Source organism: Nyctereutes procyonoides, unplaced genomic scaffold, assembly GCF_905146905.1.
Source record: "Nyctereutes procyonoides isolate TBG_1078 unplaced genomic scaffold, NYPRO_anot_genome, whole genome shotgun sequence".
Lineage (NCBI taxonomy): Eukaryota > Metazoa > Chordata > Mammalia > Carnivora > Canidae > Nyctereutes > Nyctereutes procyonoides.
The window spans coordinates 1,220,388-1,237,391 of NW_026575139.1; the positions used below are offsets into that span (position 1 = coordinate 1,220,388).

At 62.2% G+C, this 17,004-nt stretch overlaps 2 protein-coding genes and 1 pseudogene across 3 annotated transcripts; 1 reads left to right on the plus strand and 2 right to left on the minus strand.

The window, feature by feature from the left end:
- Positions 1-328: 328 nt before the first annotated feature.
- TRMT61A (tRNA methyltransferase 61A) lies at positions 329-7,084 on the minus strand. 2 transcript variants are annotated; one of them, XM_055304586.1, is made up of 4 exons: positions 7,012-7,084; positions 6,197-6,556; positions 3,518-3,784; positions 329-1,726 (listed from the first exon to the last, which is right to left on the minus strand). In XM_055304586.1, the coding sequence occupies exons 2-4, from the start codon at positions 6,525-6,527 to the stop codon at positions 1,455-1,457; spliced, it is 870 nt and encodes a 289-aa protein (XP_055160561.1). In that variant the 5' UTR covers positions 6,528-6,556; positions 7,012-7,084; the 3' UTR covers positions 329-1,454. The 2 variants fall into 2 exon arrangements, with proteins under 2 accessions (XP_055160561.1, XP_055160563.1); XM_055304588.1 differs by having other exon boundaries at positions 6,995-7,062.
- A 3,880-nt stretch (positions 7,085-10,964) lies between these two features.
- Positions 10,965-11,700, minus strand: LOC129496313 (eukaryotic translation initiation factor 1-like; annotated as a pseudogene).
- A 1,783-nt stretch (positions 11,701-13,483) lies between these two features.
- On the plus strand, positions 13,484-16,748 carry CKB (creatine kinase B). The gene is made up of 8 exons (XM_055304580.1): positions 13,484-13,594; positions 13,889-14,112; positions 14,290-14,444; positions 14,519-14,651; positions 14,883-15,054; positions 15,780-15,903; positions 16,089-16,278; positions 16,356-16,748. The coding sequence occupies exons 2-8, from the start codon at positions 13,920-13,922 to the stop codon at positions 16,532-16,534; spliced, it is 1,146 nt and encodes a 381-aa protein (XP_055160555.1). The 5' UTR covers positions 13,484-13,594; positions 13,889-13,919; the 3' UTR covers positions 16,535-16,748.
- Positions 16,749-17,004: the final 256 nt, after the last annotated feature.

Genomic DNA, 17,004 nt, shown 5'->3' on the forward strand with positions numbered 1-17,004 from the left:
AGGCTGCCCGTGGTGTGAATGAATGCAGGGCCAAGCTAGGGTGTGAAGGGGGTGTCCAGTGCTCTGGGACAGATGGATAGACGGAGACGGACACACACACGCATGCACGCAGACCCTCCTCCTCCCCCACTAGGACAAGTGGCCCTTTCTGCAGCTGAGTAGGGTGGCCACACACTTGCCCCTTTGTCCACCATGTCCCAGGCTATTATCCTGGAGTCCAGAGCCCCTGGGACAGGGACAGGAAGCAGGGGCCAGGGCTGTGTGGGAAGGTCCAGCCTGGACACTGTTGTTGGGAACAAGACTGGCTTGAGGGCACCACAGAGACCAGTTAGCACGGCAGAGGAACAGTGTTTATTTCTCTGCCAGGCATGGTCAGGAGCCAGCCCTGTGCCAGCACAGTCCCCTGGGGCTCTTGTCCAAACGTGGGAAAACCAAGGCTCTCGATGACAGGTGAGGCCAAAGACAGACACTCAGGCCCTTCAGGAGTCGCAGCAGGCAGGGATGCCAGCCACTCAGCGCCCAGCTGGGGACCAGGGCGGGACAAGCGGCATCTGTCCCCAGCCCTAAAGTAGCTGCCCTCCGTCCTGGATGCACCCTCATGACCCCAGGGCTCCTGTGACAGGCAGGGGCACCCAAGTAGCTCTGGGGCTGTTTGAACATCCGGGGTTCAAAGAGCTCTGAAAGGGATTGGCCGAGTCACTGGAAGCACTTCACTGTCCCCCTCAGGGTCCTGGCTATGTGACGCTATGTTCTCACTGAGATGCCAGGGGCTGTGGCTGGACCAGGGCCACGGAAGGCACTTCCCAGGGACAGAAGCGAGGCAGATGGGCAGGGCTGCCCTGGGCCCGACTCTGATAGGAGGGGATGCAGGACGCTTCCCCTTGACCTGTATGGCCCCTAACAGGGTGGGTTAGGCCTGAGGCCACACAGCAAGAGCACTTCCCCTGGCTGCTGGCCAGCCAGGCAGCCCTGGCTCTCAGGGGCAGGGGGGCCAGGGCCCACCCCCTGAGACTAAAGTGGGAACACCATCAGGCCCCTGGTCCTCCCCGTCTAAGTCCTTGCTTCCCCGCCTCCCTGCCATTTTGGGGCCACCTGGGAAGGCGTCAGACCTGGGCCCCACCACCTACACCCCTCAGTTCAACAGGCAGAAGAGCTTGCTACAACGGAGACAGTGTGTGGCAACGACCAGCAGAACGGACACTGAGCACAGCAGGGAGTCGGGCAGGAGGCGGTCCTCCCTGGGGACCGGAGGGGCTGGAGCTGGCTGGCCCTGCCCCCGTTCCTCTGCCATGGCCGTCCCCCTGGGCCCGCCCCGGGGCCCGCCCCGCGCATTTCTAAACACAGGCCCCGGCGGGAGTCCGCTGACCATATAAGGCGGCCTCTGGCTGGGCCGCATCTCCCTGGCCCAGCTCCACAGCGCTCCCGCCCCCCGGGGGCTCCTGGCGGGAGGCCTCCTAGCCCGGGGTCTTGGTGGCAAAGGTCAGGTAGCCAGTGTGGCCCACGGCCTCCTTCATGGGCGTGCCGCTGCGGAAGGGGCTGGCGTCAGGGCTGGCCTCGGGGCCCAGGCTGGCTCCCAAGTCGGGTGCAGGCAGGCTGACGGTACGCACGTTGTACACCTGGGGCAGCACCTCCAGGGTGCTCAGTTCTGAGAAGCCTCGAGCTGCCAGCGCCTGGCACGTGCGCTGGACTTGCTCGATGCACGGCGAGAAGGAGCAGAAGCGCCCACCTGTGGGGAGCCAGACATGGGGTCAGAGGGCAGGAGGGTGCAGGAGCCAGCTGAGGGCTGGGGATTGCAGGGGGGAGGTGAGGCCCCCTCCAGTCCCCCCGGGGAGACAGGCATGGGTAAAAACTGTGGTGGGGCTGTGGGTGCCGGCCAAGGTCCTGGAGGCTGGCCATGCCCTCAGGCACATAGGGCCGGACCCCAGGGTGGAGGAGAGGGCAGGGGCTGGAGGGACAGGAGCTCTCCTCGAGCCATGTGGAAGGGACCACTCAGGCCAAGCCCGCTACCCCGATTTCAGCTGGCCTTGGGCAGGTATTGCCACCTTCCACTTCTACAGGGACGAACAACCAGGTGGGGGTCAGGGTGGAGCCTTGGCCCGGCAGCCGCCCAAGCACTGTGCCCAGAGCAGCTCTAACCATACAGCGCAGTGGCGGTGGGGGCTGCGGCTGTCACAGGAAATTAGAGGCTGTCACCTGCTCTGGGAACAGGAGGCGCCTACTCTGAGCAGAGCCTGACGGCCAAGGATGACAGGGTGCGGGCGGGAGCTGACAGGCCCTTCCTGCCACCTCCCACCAGGGCCCACCCGCAGTGTCCCTCAGCCTGGCCTCTGTCCAGCCCACGTGCCTGTCCTGGCAGGGTGTGGGGAAGCCGAGGCAGGGGAAGGACGTGGCGGGCCAAGTCCTGGAATGCCCCAGAGACCTGGTCACCCCTGCCACACCCGGGGACACTGAGCCCCAGACAGGTCTTGAGGAAGGCGTGGGCTTGCAGGTGGCACGAGCAGGGTGGTCCCCAGGAAGGGACCTGACCCCCTGTGTACTCCTAGGAAAACAGGCCCCACCGGGTGAGGGCCAAAGCCTGGGAACCACGCTTCATGGCGGTCAGGCTCACAGAGCAGGCGGGTGAGCCCACAGAAGACGGGAATCTCTGGGGCCAGAACCAGCAGACCCAGGGAGAGCCCGAAGGAGGGGCTTGGAGGAGCCTAGGGGCTGGGGGAGGCAGATGGTGTGGCTCCCCCGGGAAGGAACCCTGGCAGGGGGCCGGGGAGTGTGACCACCTGGGCCTGACATCCGTGGGACTGGGACAAAGCTGGAAGGTGTGGAGATGTGGGGAGGGGTGTGGGGAGGTGTAGGGCGGGGTGTGGGGAGGCTGGGACCCACAGAGAGCCGTGCCTTGGCACCTGTCTTTTGGATGGGAGGCCCTTCCCCTGGGGCACCCTGGGCTCCCTCCCTCTGGCTGCAGAGCTCAGCGGGGAGGAGGGAAGGGGCCCTGGCTGCCTGCTCTGGCTCCTTCTCCAGAAAAGGGAAAAACCTAGGGCCTCACCAGCGCCTCCGTGGCTCAGAGCCAACCTTCCCGCCTCCTTCCCGCCTCCGCATCCAGCATCTTCCCTAAAAGGGGCCGGTGCGCTGGCTTGTGGCTGGGGGGAAGGGAGACTGCTGGCAAGGGCTGGGTTCAGGGGTTGACCCCCCGACCTCTGAAATGCCCTGACCTCTAAAGTGCCCCATGGCCGGGGTCCCACACCTCACTGAGGTGGAGTCGCCACATTCCCCAGGAAACTCAGACATTTCCCACCTCCAGGTGGGAGCAGGGCAGGCCAAGGTGCAGGCGCTCAGCTGGAGCCGCTTTGTCTCAGACCTTACTCCTCCCGGCTCCAGCCCGACCCACACTGATTTCAGGTGCAAGGAGGCCCTGGCCTGGCCATGCTGCGTGGCCTGGTGGTTTCTGACCTCTCTGGGCTTTGGGTGACCCGCACCCAAAGCCAAGCCCAGGAGCTCAGCCACAGTGGAACCCTCACTGTACCTTCAACCTTGAGGGCGTCCCAGGCATGGCCCACGGCCTCCCAAGGAGACGGGATGTCCAGGAAAACAGCATCTGCCACGTGGCTCACGCCAAAGCCGCTGCGGCACACGTCCTGGTTGCGCACGGTCACCCAGCGGCCCACTCGATGCTCCTGGAACTCCTCCCGAGCCTTCTCTGCCCGCTGCTGGTGGAACTCCACTGTGTGCAGGTGGCCTGTGGGCGCGATGGTGCGGATGATGGCGTGGGACACGGAGCCGCTGCCAGTGCCTGGCGGGACAGGACGGATGTCAGGCGGGACTGCTGGGGACGCTCAAGAAACACTTCCACCCTTACCCTGAAAAGATCCACATGGGGCCCCCAGGGTCAGACGATCCTGGTTACTAGTGGGCATCACTCCCACAGCTGCCCGGGGTCTGGTTAGCTGGGGCCGCACCGGGGCCAAGTGGGGATGGGAGCAGGGATTTATTTCCCGAGGCTGCTGTAGGTCCGCGGGTGAGAGTGGCAGCCCTGCCCAATCCTGGCACAGAAACAAACCCTACTGCCCAGACCTGGAGGCCAGAGACCCTACAGGGTCTAGACAGAACAGACGGGGCGGCATGGGCCTGCCCCACACCCTCCACCTGCTGGCTGGTCCCGCGGCCCTCCTCCCTCAAGCTCCTGGCCCACCCAGGTGGGTCCATCTTCTTGCCTCTCACCCGCCTCCAACACAGGGAGTGCAGCCCTGCCCTGGCTCCGCTTGGCCTCATGGCACCATGGCACGGCAACCAGCTTGCCACATGGCTCCAGTCTTCCACGTCATCGTCCCCTGGTTCTCTTCCAACTGCACTGGCCACTCCTCAGCTGCCTTCAGCTGCCCCTCTGCTTGACTGCCTACCTGGCAGTGCCTGGCCGTGTCCCCGCCCCTGCCGTGACCTCCTCTTGCCCCGGGGGTTTCAGGTGCCAGCCTTGATGAACGCTCCCCAATGAATGCCATGTTCCTTCGCTCGACTCCTACCTAGTGGCCGGTGCACACGCACCACCTCCCCTCAACAGCCGACCAGCGCTCTGTCTCTGCGTGAGAGGGCAAAGCTGGATCTGCTCCAATCCCAAACCCCTCCCAGCCAAGCTCTCCTGGGTCCAGTGGAGGACACCCACGGCTCAGCCAGACACCATGAAGGCACCCTCAACTCCCCTCTCTGTTCCACATGCAACCCACTAGTAACTCATGTGTCCCCCCCACACCCTGCCACCTGGCTGCCTGGGCCCTCCCTCCTGACTTTGTGCTCACCACCAGGCAGGCCACCCTTAATCCAGCCTCAAGCACAGTAGAGGGATTCTCTTCACCTCCGTCAGCCCATGCTTCCTCCTCCCCACACAAAGCAGGGTCAGACCCCTGAGGGCCCTCTGAGCTGTGCCCGATTCTCCTCACCTTACTGTTGGCTCCTGCCACACTCACCTCCCTGCTGGGCCCTCACTTAGGACTTTTGCATGGCCTGCCCTTGGGGTGACACCCTCCCTTGGCTGTTGGTATTGCCTCCTTCTCATCATTCCCAGCTGAATGTCCCCTTGTCACAGGCCTTCCCTGACCAGCCTAGCTGGATGGACCCCTGGGAGTCACCCTCAAACACGCAGCCCTGTTTTTACAAGCCTCACAGCTTCAATAGCACTGAAACGGTGGCACTGAGCTTACTATCTGCTCCGGGAAGCAGAAACCTGGCCTGTCTTGTTCATGGCTGTACCCATAGTTCCCAGAAGGGGAGCTGGCACAGCAGAGCCCAGGAGCATGCCCACTGCACAGATGTTGTCCATCCGCCAGTGCCCCCCCCATGCCCCCCATGGGCCCTGTGGCTGAGCAGCTGGCCTCTGCCCAGCTTCTGATCACGCTCTGATCCACAGCTCAGTTCTGCATCTGACTCTTCCCATTTCAGTGTTTGGCTGGGCAACAGGAACCATACAGCTGTCCACCTGGAGGGGAACAGGATGGCCTCAAGTCCTCAGGAAGCTGGAAGCGGTGGTGCTGGGGACCCATCATGACTGTGAAGCCCAGCTGCGCATCCCACGAGGACCATGCTGGAAATCCGGGTGCCTCTGGGCCTGGGCTATGGTTGGCCGGGCTGTATGCTTCAGTATCCATCCCAGGTGGCCCCAGCACTCATGCGTATGTGTGTGCATGTGCAAGGGACAGGAACGACCTCAGGCCCCGGGCTCAGTGGCAGTGGTACTGGCTGAGGATGAGCTTGAGGCAAGTTCCCTAACTGCAGTGAGCACCTCGGGGCAGCCCCGGCCTCCCTCCAGGAAGGGAGTTTGCCAGCCCAGGGCCTGGGCGGTCAGAGACTGCTAGGCCCGGCACTCTGCCTTCCGTCAGCACAGCGATAGGGCCTGGCAGTCGGCACCTCGGCCTGAGCCGAGTGCCACTCGGGCTCTGCACCAGCAAGGCAAGGCAGGACTCTCACTGAATAGCAGCCCCTCCAAGCGGAATCCCTGATCCGGAACCATCAACTCTCATTCGGGTTCCATTACCAGCCTCTTAGCTACTTCTCTTGCTCCTCAGTCCCTGCCGTCAGCCCGCCCTGTTCTGGTACAACAGAAGTTGAGCCCGTGCTCTGGAAGGGCAGGCTGGACGCTGTCTGACGTTGGGTCTGACCTCCACCATCACGCCCATTTTTCAGGATCGGAATGGAGGCAGCTCAAAGAACTCACCGGATTCACAGACCACAGAACCAGGCCGAAGCTCCAGCATCATGGTGAGCAGAGCAATGTCGGTGGAGTAGAGGATCTGAGTGCGGTGTGGCAGGTTCAGCGTCCAGAGCTCAGGCGTGGGGTGCAGCACGTAAACCCAGCCGCCTCGACCGCAGGTCACCTTGGAGCCGAAGGGGCGGCCGATGAGGTCTACCGAGTGCCGCAGGACGCCGTGCCGGGTCTGGGTCTGTGCCCCGCGCTGCACTCGCACGGCTACCATTGCACCATGGCCCAGTGACAGGATGGCCGTGTCACCCTCTTTGATCAGCTCCTCGTAAGCCACGAAGCTCATGGTGTTGCTGGCTGGCAGGTGCCTGGGACCTGGGGGCAAGCGTGTGGGCTTGAGCAGGTAAAGGCCGGCGCACCTGGAATCTGGGCCGAGGGCGGGGAGCCCCAGAGCCCAGGCGGCGGGCGGGGCGGGGCGGGGGGGGGGGGCTCGGTCCTCGGCAGCGCCCTGGCCTGACAGCACGACAGGCCGGCCCAGGTCACAGGCGGAGGGGCTGACGCGGGGCCCCGGCAGAGGACGGGCCCCGAGGGGAGGGCCAGACCCTGTCACCACTTCTCAGGACACGGGCTCCCATTCGGGCGGGAGGAGGGGCCGGCACAGCGGGCCGCGGCCCGGGGCTGTGCTGTCACCGGCGTGCGGACCCCTTCCCACCCTCCCCGCGGGCGGGCTTCAGGGGGACGCGCGGCAGGGGCTGCAGGGCAGCTGAGGGGCCGGGAGAGACGGGCGTGCGCCGGGCCGGCGCGGGGACGGACCCGCGCGGAGTTCTCACCCGCCACGCGCGGCGGGCTCCGCTCCCCGACGCTCCGCACGTGGCTCCGCGCTTCCGGCCGCGGCCCGGCGCCCGCCGATGACGTCAGCGCCCCGCCCCGCCCCGCGCGCGGAATGCCGGGACCCGCGGGCGGCCCCTCCCGCCGGCCCCTCCCGCCGCGGCTTCCCTGCGTGGACCGGCTCGCGCGTCCGCCCGGCGGGGCTGCTGCGGGCGGCCTTCAGGGCCGGGCGGTGGCCGTGCGGTCACGCCAGGCGGGGCCCCGGGTGGATTCCGGAGCGCGACCTCCCCCGCCGCGGGGCAGGGCGGGACCGGGCTCCCGCCGGGTGGCTGAGGCCGGGGGGTGGGGGGGGGCGGGGACTCGGAGCCGGCTGCTCCGCGGCGGGCCTGCCCCCGGGCTGTCGGGCCCTCGGCCACAGCCCAGGCCCCGCGCTGCCGGCCTGCCCTGGGGCTCCGCTCTCTCGGTCCCCGCGGCCGGGACCCCGCCTCTGCCCTGGCCGGGGTGCGGAGCCTTCCCCCGGGGATGGGGATGTAAACAGGCAAGGGACTTCGGCGGCCCCCCATCCTCAGCGGGGCAGCGCGCTGGCCACCAGCTGCCTGCGTGGCTTCCCCTGGCCGCGCTGCCCTTGCCCTCGACATGGAGACAAGCCAGCCCCACCTCTGGCCTGCCTGCCCCCCTTCCAGGCGATCTGCCGGATGCACCTTCCTGAGTCACCCCCTAGCTGCTCCGCCTGGGAGATTTCAACTTTCAACTTCTGGGGGTTCCTCTTCCCCAGCCTTTCCGCTGCAGTGTGGAGCTGGGGTGGGGCGCCTGCTAAGAGCCTAAATTAGGACTTACGACTCGGTAGTGATTTCCTGTGGTCCCAACTTCCTTCCCAGTTGCCTCTCTGTCCCTAGCTGGCTGGCGGGCTCCTGCAGTGCCCCCTCCTCCAGGCGGCCTGCCTAGAGTTGCCCATCCGCTCCATCTGAGCCTGTCCCAGCCCTCAGCGGGCATCCTCAAGCTCCAGCTGATTACCCACCAGGTCAGGTGGGCACCTTGCCCAGAGCAGAGTTTTTATATTGGGGCTCTCCTAAGAAGAACTGATTCTACATAAGCTCAGCCAAGTGTCAAGGCATTAAACCCTCTCCACAACCAGATGGAAAGGTGGGGGTTGGGGGGATCACTTTACAGATGGGAAAAGGACTCAGAGGTTAGGTAGTTGCCTAAGGGCTCATAGCCAATGGGGCCAGAGTGGGACTGGGATTTAAAGCCGGTAAATCTGACTTCCCAGAGCCAAAGGTAGGTTTGAATAAAGATGACAACAGGCAGGAAAAAGACCCTGGAGAAAGGTCAGAGTTACCCTAGGGGAAAGGGAGAAGCTAAAGATGCCCAGTGGGGGAGGCTGCTCCTGGCAGGGATCAGGTGACCTGAGGCCCTCCCCTCTCTGACTAGCCCCAGCCTCCTACCCTATAGAGCTCTATAACCCCAAAGCAGCTGTCACCCCTCTCCTAACCCCAACCAGCTTCCCCTTTGGGTTCTTCAGAGCTCAGGGACAGGGTACCAGGAGGAAGCAATGTCTACCCTGATTGCCTTCCTTTTTTAAAAATATTTTCTTTTTGAGTAATCTCTACATACAACATGCGGCTCAAAGTCAAACCCTGATATCCAGAGTTGCATGCTCTACCCACTGTGCCAGCCCAGCGCCCCACACCCTGCCTGTCTTCTGAGCACAGGCTCTGAGAATGACCTGTGGTCTCCTGCTTGGCCCTCCCACCTGGCCTATCTCTCCGGGCCCAAAGCTGGATCGCTGCTGGGCAGGCTGAGTGCCCCAAAGCAAACCTGGGGACTCCACGGAAGCTCCCTTCCCCCTCCAGGGACAGCTGGTTAATGTGCAACCAGGTGTGATTTCTGAGGAACCTGGACCATAAACTATCTGGGTGACGTCATCCAGCTTCTTGCCCAGACGCCGCCAAACCGGCTTCTTGGGCCCTGGGGAGAATGGAGGGTCCACAGACAAGGGCTCGGTCACTAGGGCGATGTTCTCCCTCAGATGGAGGCTAGACCATCCTTGCTCCTCTGCTCTGGGACCACCCAGGCTCCCCAGCAGTCCCTGCCTTGTAGGGGCTGCCCCGACATTTGGGTATAAAGGTCTTGAAGATCTCTTCCCCTCCTCCCAACACAGCTGTTGACCATCCATGCTGTCAGTCTAGTCCAGCTGAGGCTGGGCCTCCCCCAGGGTCCCCGCCATAGGCCCTAGGTTAAGTTAGCCCAGGGCCAGGCACTCCAGGCCCACTGAGGGATTGCTGGACCTCTGACCTGTCTCTTCTGTCACTCACCTTCTGATTTTTCTTTGCTTATCTGCAAAATGGATAAAACACCCATGTCAGAATGCTGAGGACTGCTGGAGCCTCCAGCGGGAGTATCCCCAGGGCTCGACCTTGAGCAAGCCAGCCCCAAGCCCCTGGACCTCCCTCTCAGCTTGGGCCTTGCTCGCAGAGGGAGAGGGGAGCCGAACCTTGGTGGCCTGAGGGTGGAGTGGGGGTGGTTCTGAGAAACTGCAGAGGCTGAGGACAAAGAGGAAGTCCTGAGTGCCCACCCCCATGTCTGAAAGCCATGTTGGCCTCCAGATCTCCAGAAACAGAAACTTGAGCCCATCAGGCTTTTGGGGGTGGGGAGGTGGAGAGGGCAACTGCAGATTATTTCTAAAACTGGAGGAAGGGGCTGCAGGGGGGGCAGAATACAGGAATTCCAGTCTTAAGCGACACCTGCTGTCTGGGCAGCCTGGGCCATTGGCCTTTTTGTTTTCTTGGTTTGTTTTATGTGCCTAAGAAAACGCTGACTGGGAGCAGGTCAAAGCACGCCAAGGTGAGCAAGAGAAGAGGCAGGAGTCCCGTGTGTGGTCAGCGCCCTTTGATGTGCACACCGACAGCGGTGAAGGGACTTGCTCGTCCTTTGGGTCTTTGCTCCAGTGCCCATTCCTCAGAGGCATGGAAGACCCTGGAATTCCTCTGGGGCTCTGCCTCTGCCCTGCCCCCACCCCAGCAGCACCCACCTCCTTCCAGAGCCCGACAGTATTTCCTTCCCGTTCACGTTCACGTGGCTGCTTGCTCATGGCCAGCCTTCTGGCAGCAGCGTGATGTTCACCTTGCTGTCCACGGAGCTCCCTGTGCAGGGATTCTGATTCTGTGAAACAGACACACAGCTAAGCTCTTCTCCCCCTTTCTTGCTTTAGTCACAGAACAATGGTGGACGTTGACACACAAGCTCCAATTCACTGTTTTATTTCCTCTCTTTCCATTGCTTTTTATTTTAAAGATTTTATTTTTTCATGAGAGACACAGAGGGAGAGAGGTAGAGACACAGGCAGAGGGAGAAGCAGGCTCCATGCAGGGAGCCCGATGTGGGACTCGATCCTGGGTCTCCAAGATCACACCAGGAGTCAAAGGCAGATGCTCAACTACTGAGCCACCCAGGCGACCCCCCCCCCCTTTTTTTAAAGAAAGCTTTTATTTACTTATTTAGAGAGAGACAGCATGAGCAGGAAAGGCAGAGGGAGAGGGAGAGAGAATCTCAAGCTGACTCCACCTAGAGGGCTCAGAGTCTGTCTTGGAGCTCAATCCCATGACCTTGAGATCATGACCTGAGCCAAAATCAAGAGTCAGAGGCTTAGCCAGACTGAGCCACCCAGGCGCTTTTCTCTTTTCCTTCTATTGAACGATGGAATTATACTGCTTCAAGTTGAAAGCAGACCTCAAATGGTTACACTGTACAAGCTATGAGATTTTTAAACTTATGACAAGGGACGGAAGGGAAATTCTACTCATTGCAAGGAAATCCTTACTTAAGCTTCAGTGAGTCAAAAGCAGTTAAAACCCATGAAACTGGGGCACCTGGCTGGCTCAGTCTGTGGAGCATGCGACTCTTGATCTCGGGGTTTTGAGCCTCAGATTGGGGGCTGAGATTACTTTTAAAAAGATTAAAAACAACAACAACCATGCAACTTCAGCTAGTCGTCCTTAGTTCAGTCTCTATGAGGAACTGGTGTATGTGCTGGCGCTGGTCATCCTGCAGCTGACTTCCCCATATTGCGGATGCTCAGTTACATCACCATTGTAGGCAGCTTTCTTCTTCAGCACCTTCACTAGTTTCTTTTCTTTGTAATCATCAGTGAATTCTTGAAAGTAGCAAGGGTCTTTCTGCCATTTCTCTGTTGAATTTCTTTTGAAAATATTTTATTCATGAGGGACTCAGAGAGAGAGAGAAGAGAAGACAAGAGAAGAGAAGAGAAGAGAAGAGAAGAGAAGAGAGGCAGAGACACAGACAGAGGGAGATGCAGGCTCCCTGTGGGGGGCCAAAGGAAGCTGCTCAAGCCTGAGCCACCCAGGCACTCCTCTCTGTTGAATTTCTACGTGTATATGATTCTCAGCAGGAAGCAGGTCATCACTCTTATTTGCATTAGCCAAGGGTTCAGAAGGCTGGAGGTTCTGGATAGCAGACATAGGATAGGATCCCTTTTCCTTGGTGGGAGTGGTCTGCAAAGGGCCTCAAGGGAGCAGACAGATGGCTTCAAAAGGTGAAGGGGGTGAGGAGGAGGGTACTGAGTCCTTGCTGGTGGCTCAGGGACTAGTGGTCTAGCTCTTTTTATTTTATTTTATTGTTTTTATTTTTATTTTTTTTTATTGTTTTTAAAAGATCTTATTGGGACGCATGGGTGGCTCGGTGGTTGAGTGTCTGCCTTTGGCTCAGGGTGTAAACCTGGGATCCCGGAATTGAACAGGGAGCCTGCTTCTCCCTCTGCCTCTATCTCACTCTCTCATAAATAAATAAATAAAATCTTAAAAAAAAAAAAGATTTTACTTATTCATAAGAGACAGACATAGGTGAAAGGGAGAAGTAGGCTTCCTGTGGGGAGCCCAATGTGGGACTCCATCCCAAGACCCCGGGTTCATAACCTGAACCAAAGGCAGACACACTCTACCACCGAGCCACCCAGGCACCCCTTTAACTCACTTTTAAAATAGCTGTGTAGGGCAGCCCGGGTGGCTCAGCGGTTTAGCGCCGCCTTCAGCCCAGGGTGTGATCCTGGAGACTCAGGATCAAGTCCCCGCGTCGGGCTCCCCGCGTCGGGCTCCCCGCGTCGGGCTCCCCGCGTCGGGCTCCCCGCATGGAGCCTGCTTCTCCCTCTGCCTGTGTCTCTGCCTCTCTCTATCTCTCTCTGTGTGTATCTCATGAATAAATAAACAAAATCTTAAAAAAAAAAAAATAGCTGTGTAATACTCCCACGCTGGGTACATGCCTTCCTAGCCCTGGTCAGTCCCCAGGTGATGGGCATCGAGTTCTATCCAGGTTCATTCGTGCCTTTGCTTTTCCCACTGCACATTTCTATCTGCAAAGAGGAATGAGACTGTCCTTTGTGCAGGCTGGATTCCTAGAAATGGGATTGCTGGGTCATGGAGTACAAACATTTTTAATTTTAATAGATACTGCCAGATTACTTTCCAAAAAGGACGTGGCAGTTTACAGTTGCAGGGAGTGTGTGAATGCCGTGTCCACATTCCAACCCATAGCCAGCACTGGCTGGTGTCAGTCTTTCACAGTCTTGCCATCTGGGTGTGCTTGGGGCCAGGGGAGGAAGGTACAGTCCTTGTTTTATTTTGGAGGATTCTGATTTTCAGTGAGGTATTTTTCTTTGTTTCTAAATCTCACATACGCTTGTTGTTTGTTAGTGTTTCCTCCCATCTTTGCCGAGTCTCTGGGGACTGCCTTTGGGGGTGGGGTGATGAGATGAACTTGTCCCCGTCCAGGGCTGGGGTCTGGAGACTCTGAGACCGTGCACTCCCCAGCGGCCTACCAGGGCCACAGCGTTCTCTCATCTACCAGGAAAGGCTGGCCCCGGGGGTCTCTGGCTGGGGTTCCCGAGAACTGGGGGACTTGCCCAAGGTCAAGGCACCGCGGGCGCCGCCCCGCTGGGCCCCAGCCAGACTGCGCCTCCCGCGTGCCTTCCCTCTGCACCACGATCGCCCGGGAGATGCCTGCGGGCACCTTGAGGAAGGTCGGCGGCTCCGGTGCAGCTCCGACCGGGCGGGGGGAGGGTGGGGGAGGAGCGGGTACCTGCGGCGGGAGCCCGGGACGCTCACGCCTGGGCCCTCGTCGCGACCACCGTGGGGGCTGGCGGGGCCAGGGAAGGCCAGAGCCCGGATGCAGAGGAGCCCGAGCGTCTTCACGCGCCCAGTGGCTCTCCTGCCTCAGTTTCCCGCCCGGACGCAGCGTGGGAGGCAATTTCCAGGACGTCCAAGGGCCTGAGGTTTCGGCAGCGGGGTCCTGGGCAGGCGCCGGACGGGGAAGGCGGGCTGCGCGGGGTCCGGGCGAGGGGACAGCAGAGGTGGGCGGCCTTGGGGGGGTTGTTGGGGGCCGCGGGTGGCGGACAAAGCGGCGGCACCACCCCGCAGCGCGGGCCAATGGAATGAATGGGATATAAATAGCGGCCAATGGGCGGCTCGCGTCGCGCCCCTTAAGAGCCGCGGGAGCGCGGAGCCGCCGCTGTTCGCCTGCGCCGCGCCCGGAGCTGCCGACGGACCGACTGCCCCTTCCCCGCCCGGCCGCCCGGTGAGTGGTGCCACCCGAGGCCGCCTGTGCTCGGGGGCGGGGGCGCTGCTCACGGAAGGGCCTTGTAGGCCGCGGAGTCCTGCACGCTACGGTTCGCCGCCTGGAGCGCGCGCTGGCTGGGCCTGGGGTTGGGGTCCTGGGCGGAGCGCGAACGCCCCGCGCGCACTGCGGACCCTGCTGACCTTGGCCGCGTCCCAGGGTGACCAGGAGCCCGGGCGGCGAGGCCCTGGGTGGCCCGCAGGTCCCGGGGGGCCGGCGCGCCGGGTCCTGGCTGACCCCCCAGTCTCCCCGCAGCCTGCCGCCCGCCGCCGCCGCCGCCGCCGCCATGCCCTTCTCCAACAGCCACAACACGTTGAAGCTCCGTTTCCCGGCCGAGGATGAGTTCCCCGACCTCAGCGGCCACAACAACCACATGGCCAAGGTGCTGACCCCCGAGCTCTACGCGGAGCTGCGCGCCAAGAGCACGCCGAGCGGCTTCACGCTGGACGACGTCATCCAGACCGGCGTGGACAACCCGGGTACGCGCGCCCGGGGCCCGGGGTCTGGGTGCGGCCCCCTGATCCGTAAGACAGCCTTTGGGGTTAGGATCCAGAGCTGACCCCAGAACCCCTCTCAGGCCAGGGTTTCGGCGCCCCCTTCCCGCGCGGAGACGCGGGGTCCTGGGGCATCACTGTCCCCATTCCGTGTCCCCCCAGGCCACCCCTACATCATGACCGTGGGCTGCGTGGCAGGCGACGAAGAGTCCTATGACGTGTTCAAGGAGCTCTTTGACCCCATCATCGAGGACCGGCACGGCGGCTACAAGCCCAGCGACGAGCACAAGACCGACCTCAACCCCGACAACCTGCAGGTGCGGGGCGGCCCCGGGTAGCGGGGCGGGCTGGGTAGGGGTCTCCCGGCGCTCACCTCCGCTCCCGCCCCCAGGGCGGCGACGACCTGGACCCCAACTATGTGCTGAGCTCGCGGGTGCGCACGGGTCGCAGCATCCGCGGCTTCTGCCTCCCCCCGCACTGCAGCCGCGGGGAGCGCCGTGCCATCGAGAAGCTCGCCGTGGAAGGTAGGGGTCGGGCCGGCCGGTTGCCCCCCACCCCCCATCCGGCTTGTTTATCAGTCACCGCAGTCACCCGAGCCTCCGCTGCCACGCTCTTATCTGCGGGCCGGGTCCGGTTTCCCGGGGGGACGGAGGCCCAGCCCCGTGTCTGTGGCGGCCTGGGCCGGGTACCCACAGAGCCGGGGGGCCCTGGGGGCAGGGGCTCGAGTGTGCCCTCCTGAGCGTGCCCCTCTGCAGCTCTGTCGAGCCTGGACGGCGACCTGGCCGGCCGGTACTACGCGCTCAAGAGCATGACCGAGGCGGAGCAGCAGCAGCTCATCGACGACCACTTCCTCTTCGATAAGCCCGTGTCGCCCCTGCTCCTGGCCTCGGGCATGGCCCGCGACTGGCCGGACGCCCGCGGCATCTGGTGTGTGCCCCCTTCCCCGCCCGCGGGTCCCCTTCCCTCCTCCCTTTGGCCCTCCCCCACGCCGCCGCCAAGGAGGAAGAGGGAGGGGCCGCGCTCCTGGGACAGGTTGGTGCCTCCAGGGCCTCCTCGTAGGTGACCTTGACCGCGCAGGTACGTGAAGGGACTCCCAACTAGTGGAGGCCGAGGCCTCGCGGGATCTTAGAAGTGGGCGGCGGGTGGCGTCGGCTTCTCTCCTCCACTCTCCTCTTGGGAGCTGGAGCTTCTTGTTTTCCGTCTCCTTTCTCATCCCCTTCCCCGCGGGGACTGCCAGGTGCTGGGTGACGCAGACGCTTCCTAGTGGGGGTTGGTGGCGACGGGAGGCTTACAGCCTCCTGCCTCCAGGGTCTGCGAAGGGCGGCGTCAGCCGCCAGAGGACGCGTCTCCCTGCCCCTTACCTCCTCACTGGAGCCGCCGCCCCCTCCCCCACACCTGGGTCACACCGCAAATGACTGGCAGGCTGGGGCACAGCTCAGGTCCTGGCCTCCCTGCATACCTCCAAAGTGTGGATGGCTCTGGGGTCCTGGCAGCAGCCCAATATCTGGGTACAGCTGGACTGAGCACCTCAGGGAGTTGGAGAGTTACTGGGATCTCAGGCCCCCCTAGAGGTTTTTTCTGGATTATCCTGAGACCATCGTCCTAGGAGGCGGCCCTAGGAGGCGGCCGGCCTGACTGTGCCCCTCCCCCAGGCACAATGACAATAAGACCTTCCTGGTGTGGATCAACGAGGAAGACCACCTGCGGGTCATCTCCATGCAGAAAGGGGGCAACATGAAGGAGGTGTTCACTCGGTTCTGCAACGGCCTCACCCAGGTCAGGCCTGACTGCCCCAAGCTGGGCTGGCACATGTGGGCTTTGGTGCCAGGGAGGAGGCAGGGCAAGCTCCAGAGCTCCGCAGGGATGTGGGTGTCCCCACCAATTTCCCTCGCTCCAAGGGTCCCAGCTGGTCCCCCCAGGGGGCCTCTCAACCAGGTCTCTCCTCTCTTGTCAACCTCCAGATTGAAACACTTTTCAAGTCAAAGAATTACGAATTCATGTGGAACCCTCACCTGGGCTACATCCTCACCTGCCCATCCAACCTGGGCACAGGCCTGCGGGCAGGTGTGCACATCAAGCTGCCCCACCTGGGCAAGCATGAGAAGTTCCCGGAGGTGCTCAAGCGGCTGCGGCTTCAGAAACGAGGCACAGGTGAGTGGCACGGGCCGTAGGCAGTCTTCTCTCCGGAGCAGGCCCCCACCCGCCTTGCTGACCTGGTTGTCTCCCAGGTGGTGTGGACACAGCCGCGGTGGGTGGCGTCTTTGATGTCTCCAACGCAGACCGCCTGGGCTTCTCAGAGGTGGAGCTGGTACAGATGGTGGTGGATGGCGTGAAGCTGCTCATCGAGATGGAGCAGCGGCTGGAGCAGGGCCAGGCCATCGATGACCTCGTGCCTGCCCAGAAGTGAGGCCCCAGCCCGCATCTGCCACCACCACCAGCCCCGCTGCTTCCTAACTTATTGCCCGGGCAGTGCCCGCCATGCACCCCTCTGACGTTCGCCACTTGGCGGCTGAGCCCTTAGCCTCGCTGTAGAGACTTCTGTCGCCCTTGTTAGAGTTTATTTTTGTGATGGCTAAGATGTTGCTGATGCTGAAATAAACTAGGGTTTCGGCCTGCTACCAGTCTCTGAGCAGTGTGTTCAATTGTAGGTCTACCCTTTCTGCTTCACTTTCTGTAAGAAGGGACAGTATGTTCCATGAACTCCTCCCTTGCCATCCTACTTGGCTCCCTTACAGGCCTGGGATGGGCTGGTGGGGAGGGACAGGGAGAGGGAGGAGCTCCACCTTGAGCAACTAGGGGCATTCCGGCCTGTGGGGTGAAGCCTGGCACTTTGCTCAGCCCCATCCTGCCGAGTGGGGGGAAGTATATGCTGGGGCA

What these genes read in the sequence shown, in the direction of transcription:
- CKB (XM_055304580.1), top strand. Translation starts at nt 13,920, where the DNA reads ATGCCCTTCTCCAACAGCCACAACACGTTGAAGCTCCGTTTCCCGGCC. An exon ending in CGAGAAGCTCGCCGTGGAAG is followed by an intron (nt 14,652 to 14,882) that starts GTAGGGGTCGGG and finishes GCCCCTCTGCAG; the next exon opens with CTCTGTCGAGCCTGGACGGC. An exon ending in TCTGCAACGGCCTCACCCAG is followed by an intron (nt 15,904 to 16,088) that starts GTCAGGCCTGAC and finishes GTCAACCTCCAG; the next exon opens with ATTGAAACACTTTTCAAGTC.
- TRMT61A (XM_055304586.1), bottom strand. Translation starts at nt 6,527, where the DNA reads ATGAGCTTCGTGGCTTACGAGGAGCTGATCAAAGAGGGTGACACGGCC. An exon ending in TTCTGTGGTCTGTGAATCCG is followed by an intron (nt 3,785 to 6,196) that starts GTGAGTTCTTTG and finishes CTGTCCCGCCAG; the next exon opens with GCACTGGCAGCGGCTCCGTG. An exon ending in GGACGCCCTCAAGGTTGAAG is followed by an intron (nt 1,727 to 3,517) that starts GTACAGTGAGGG and finishes GGCTCCCCACAG; the next exon opens with GTGGGCGCTTCTGCTCCTTC.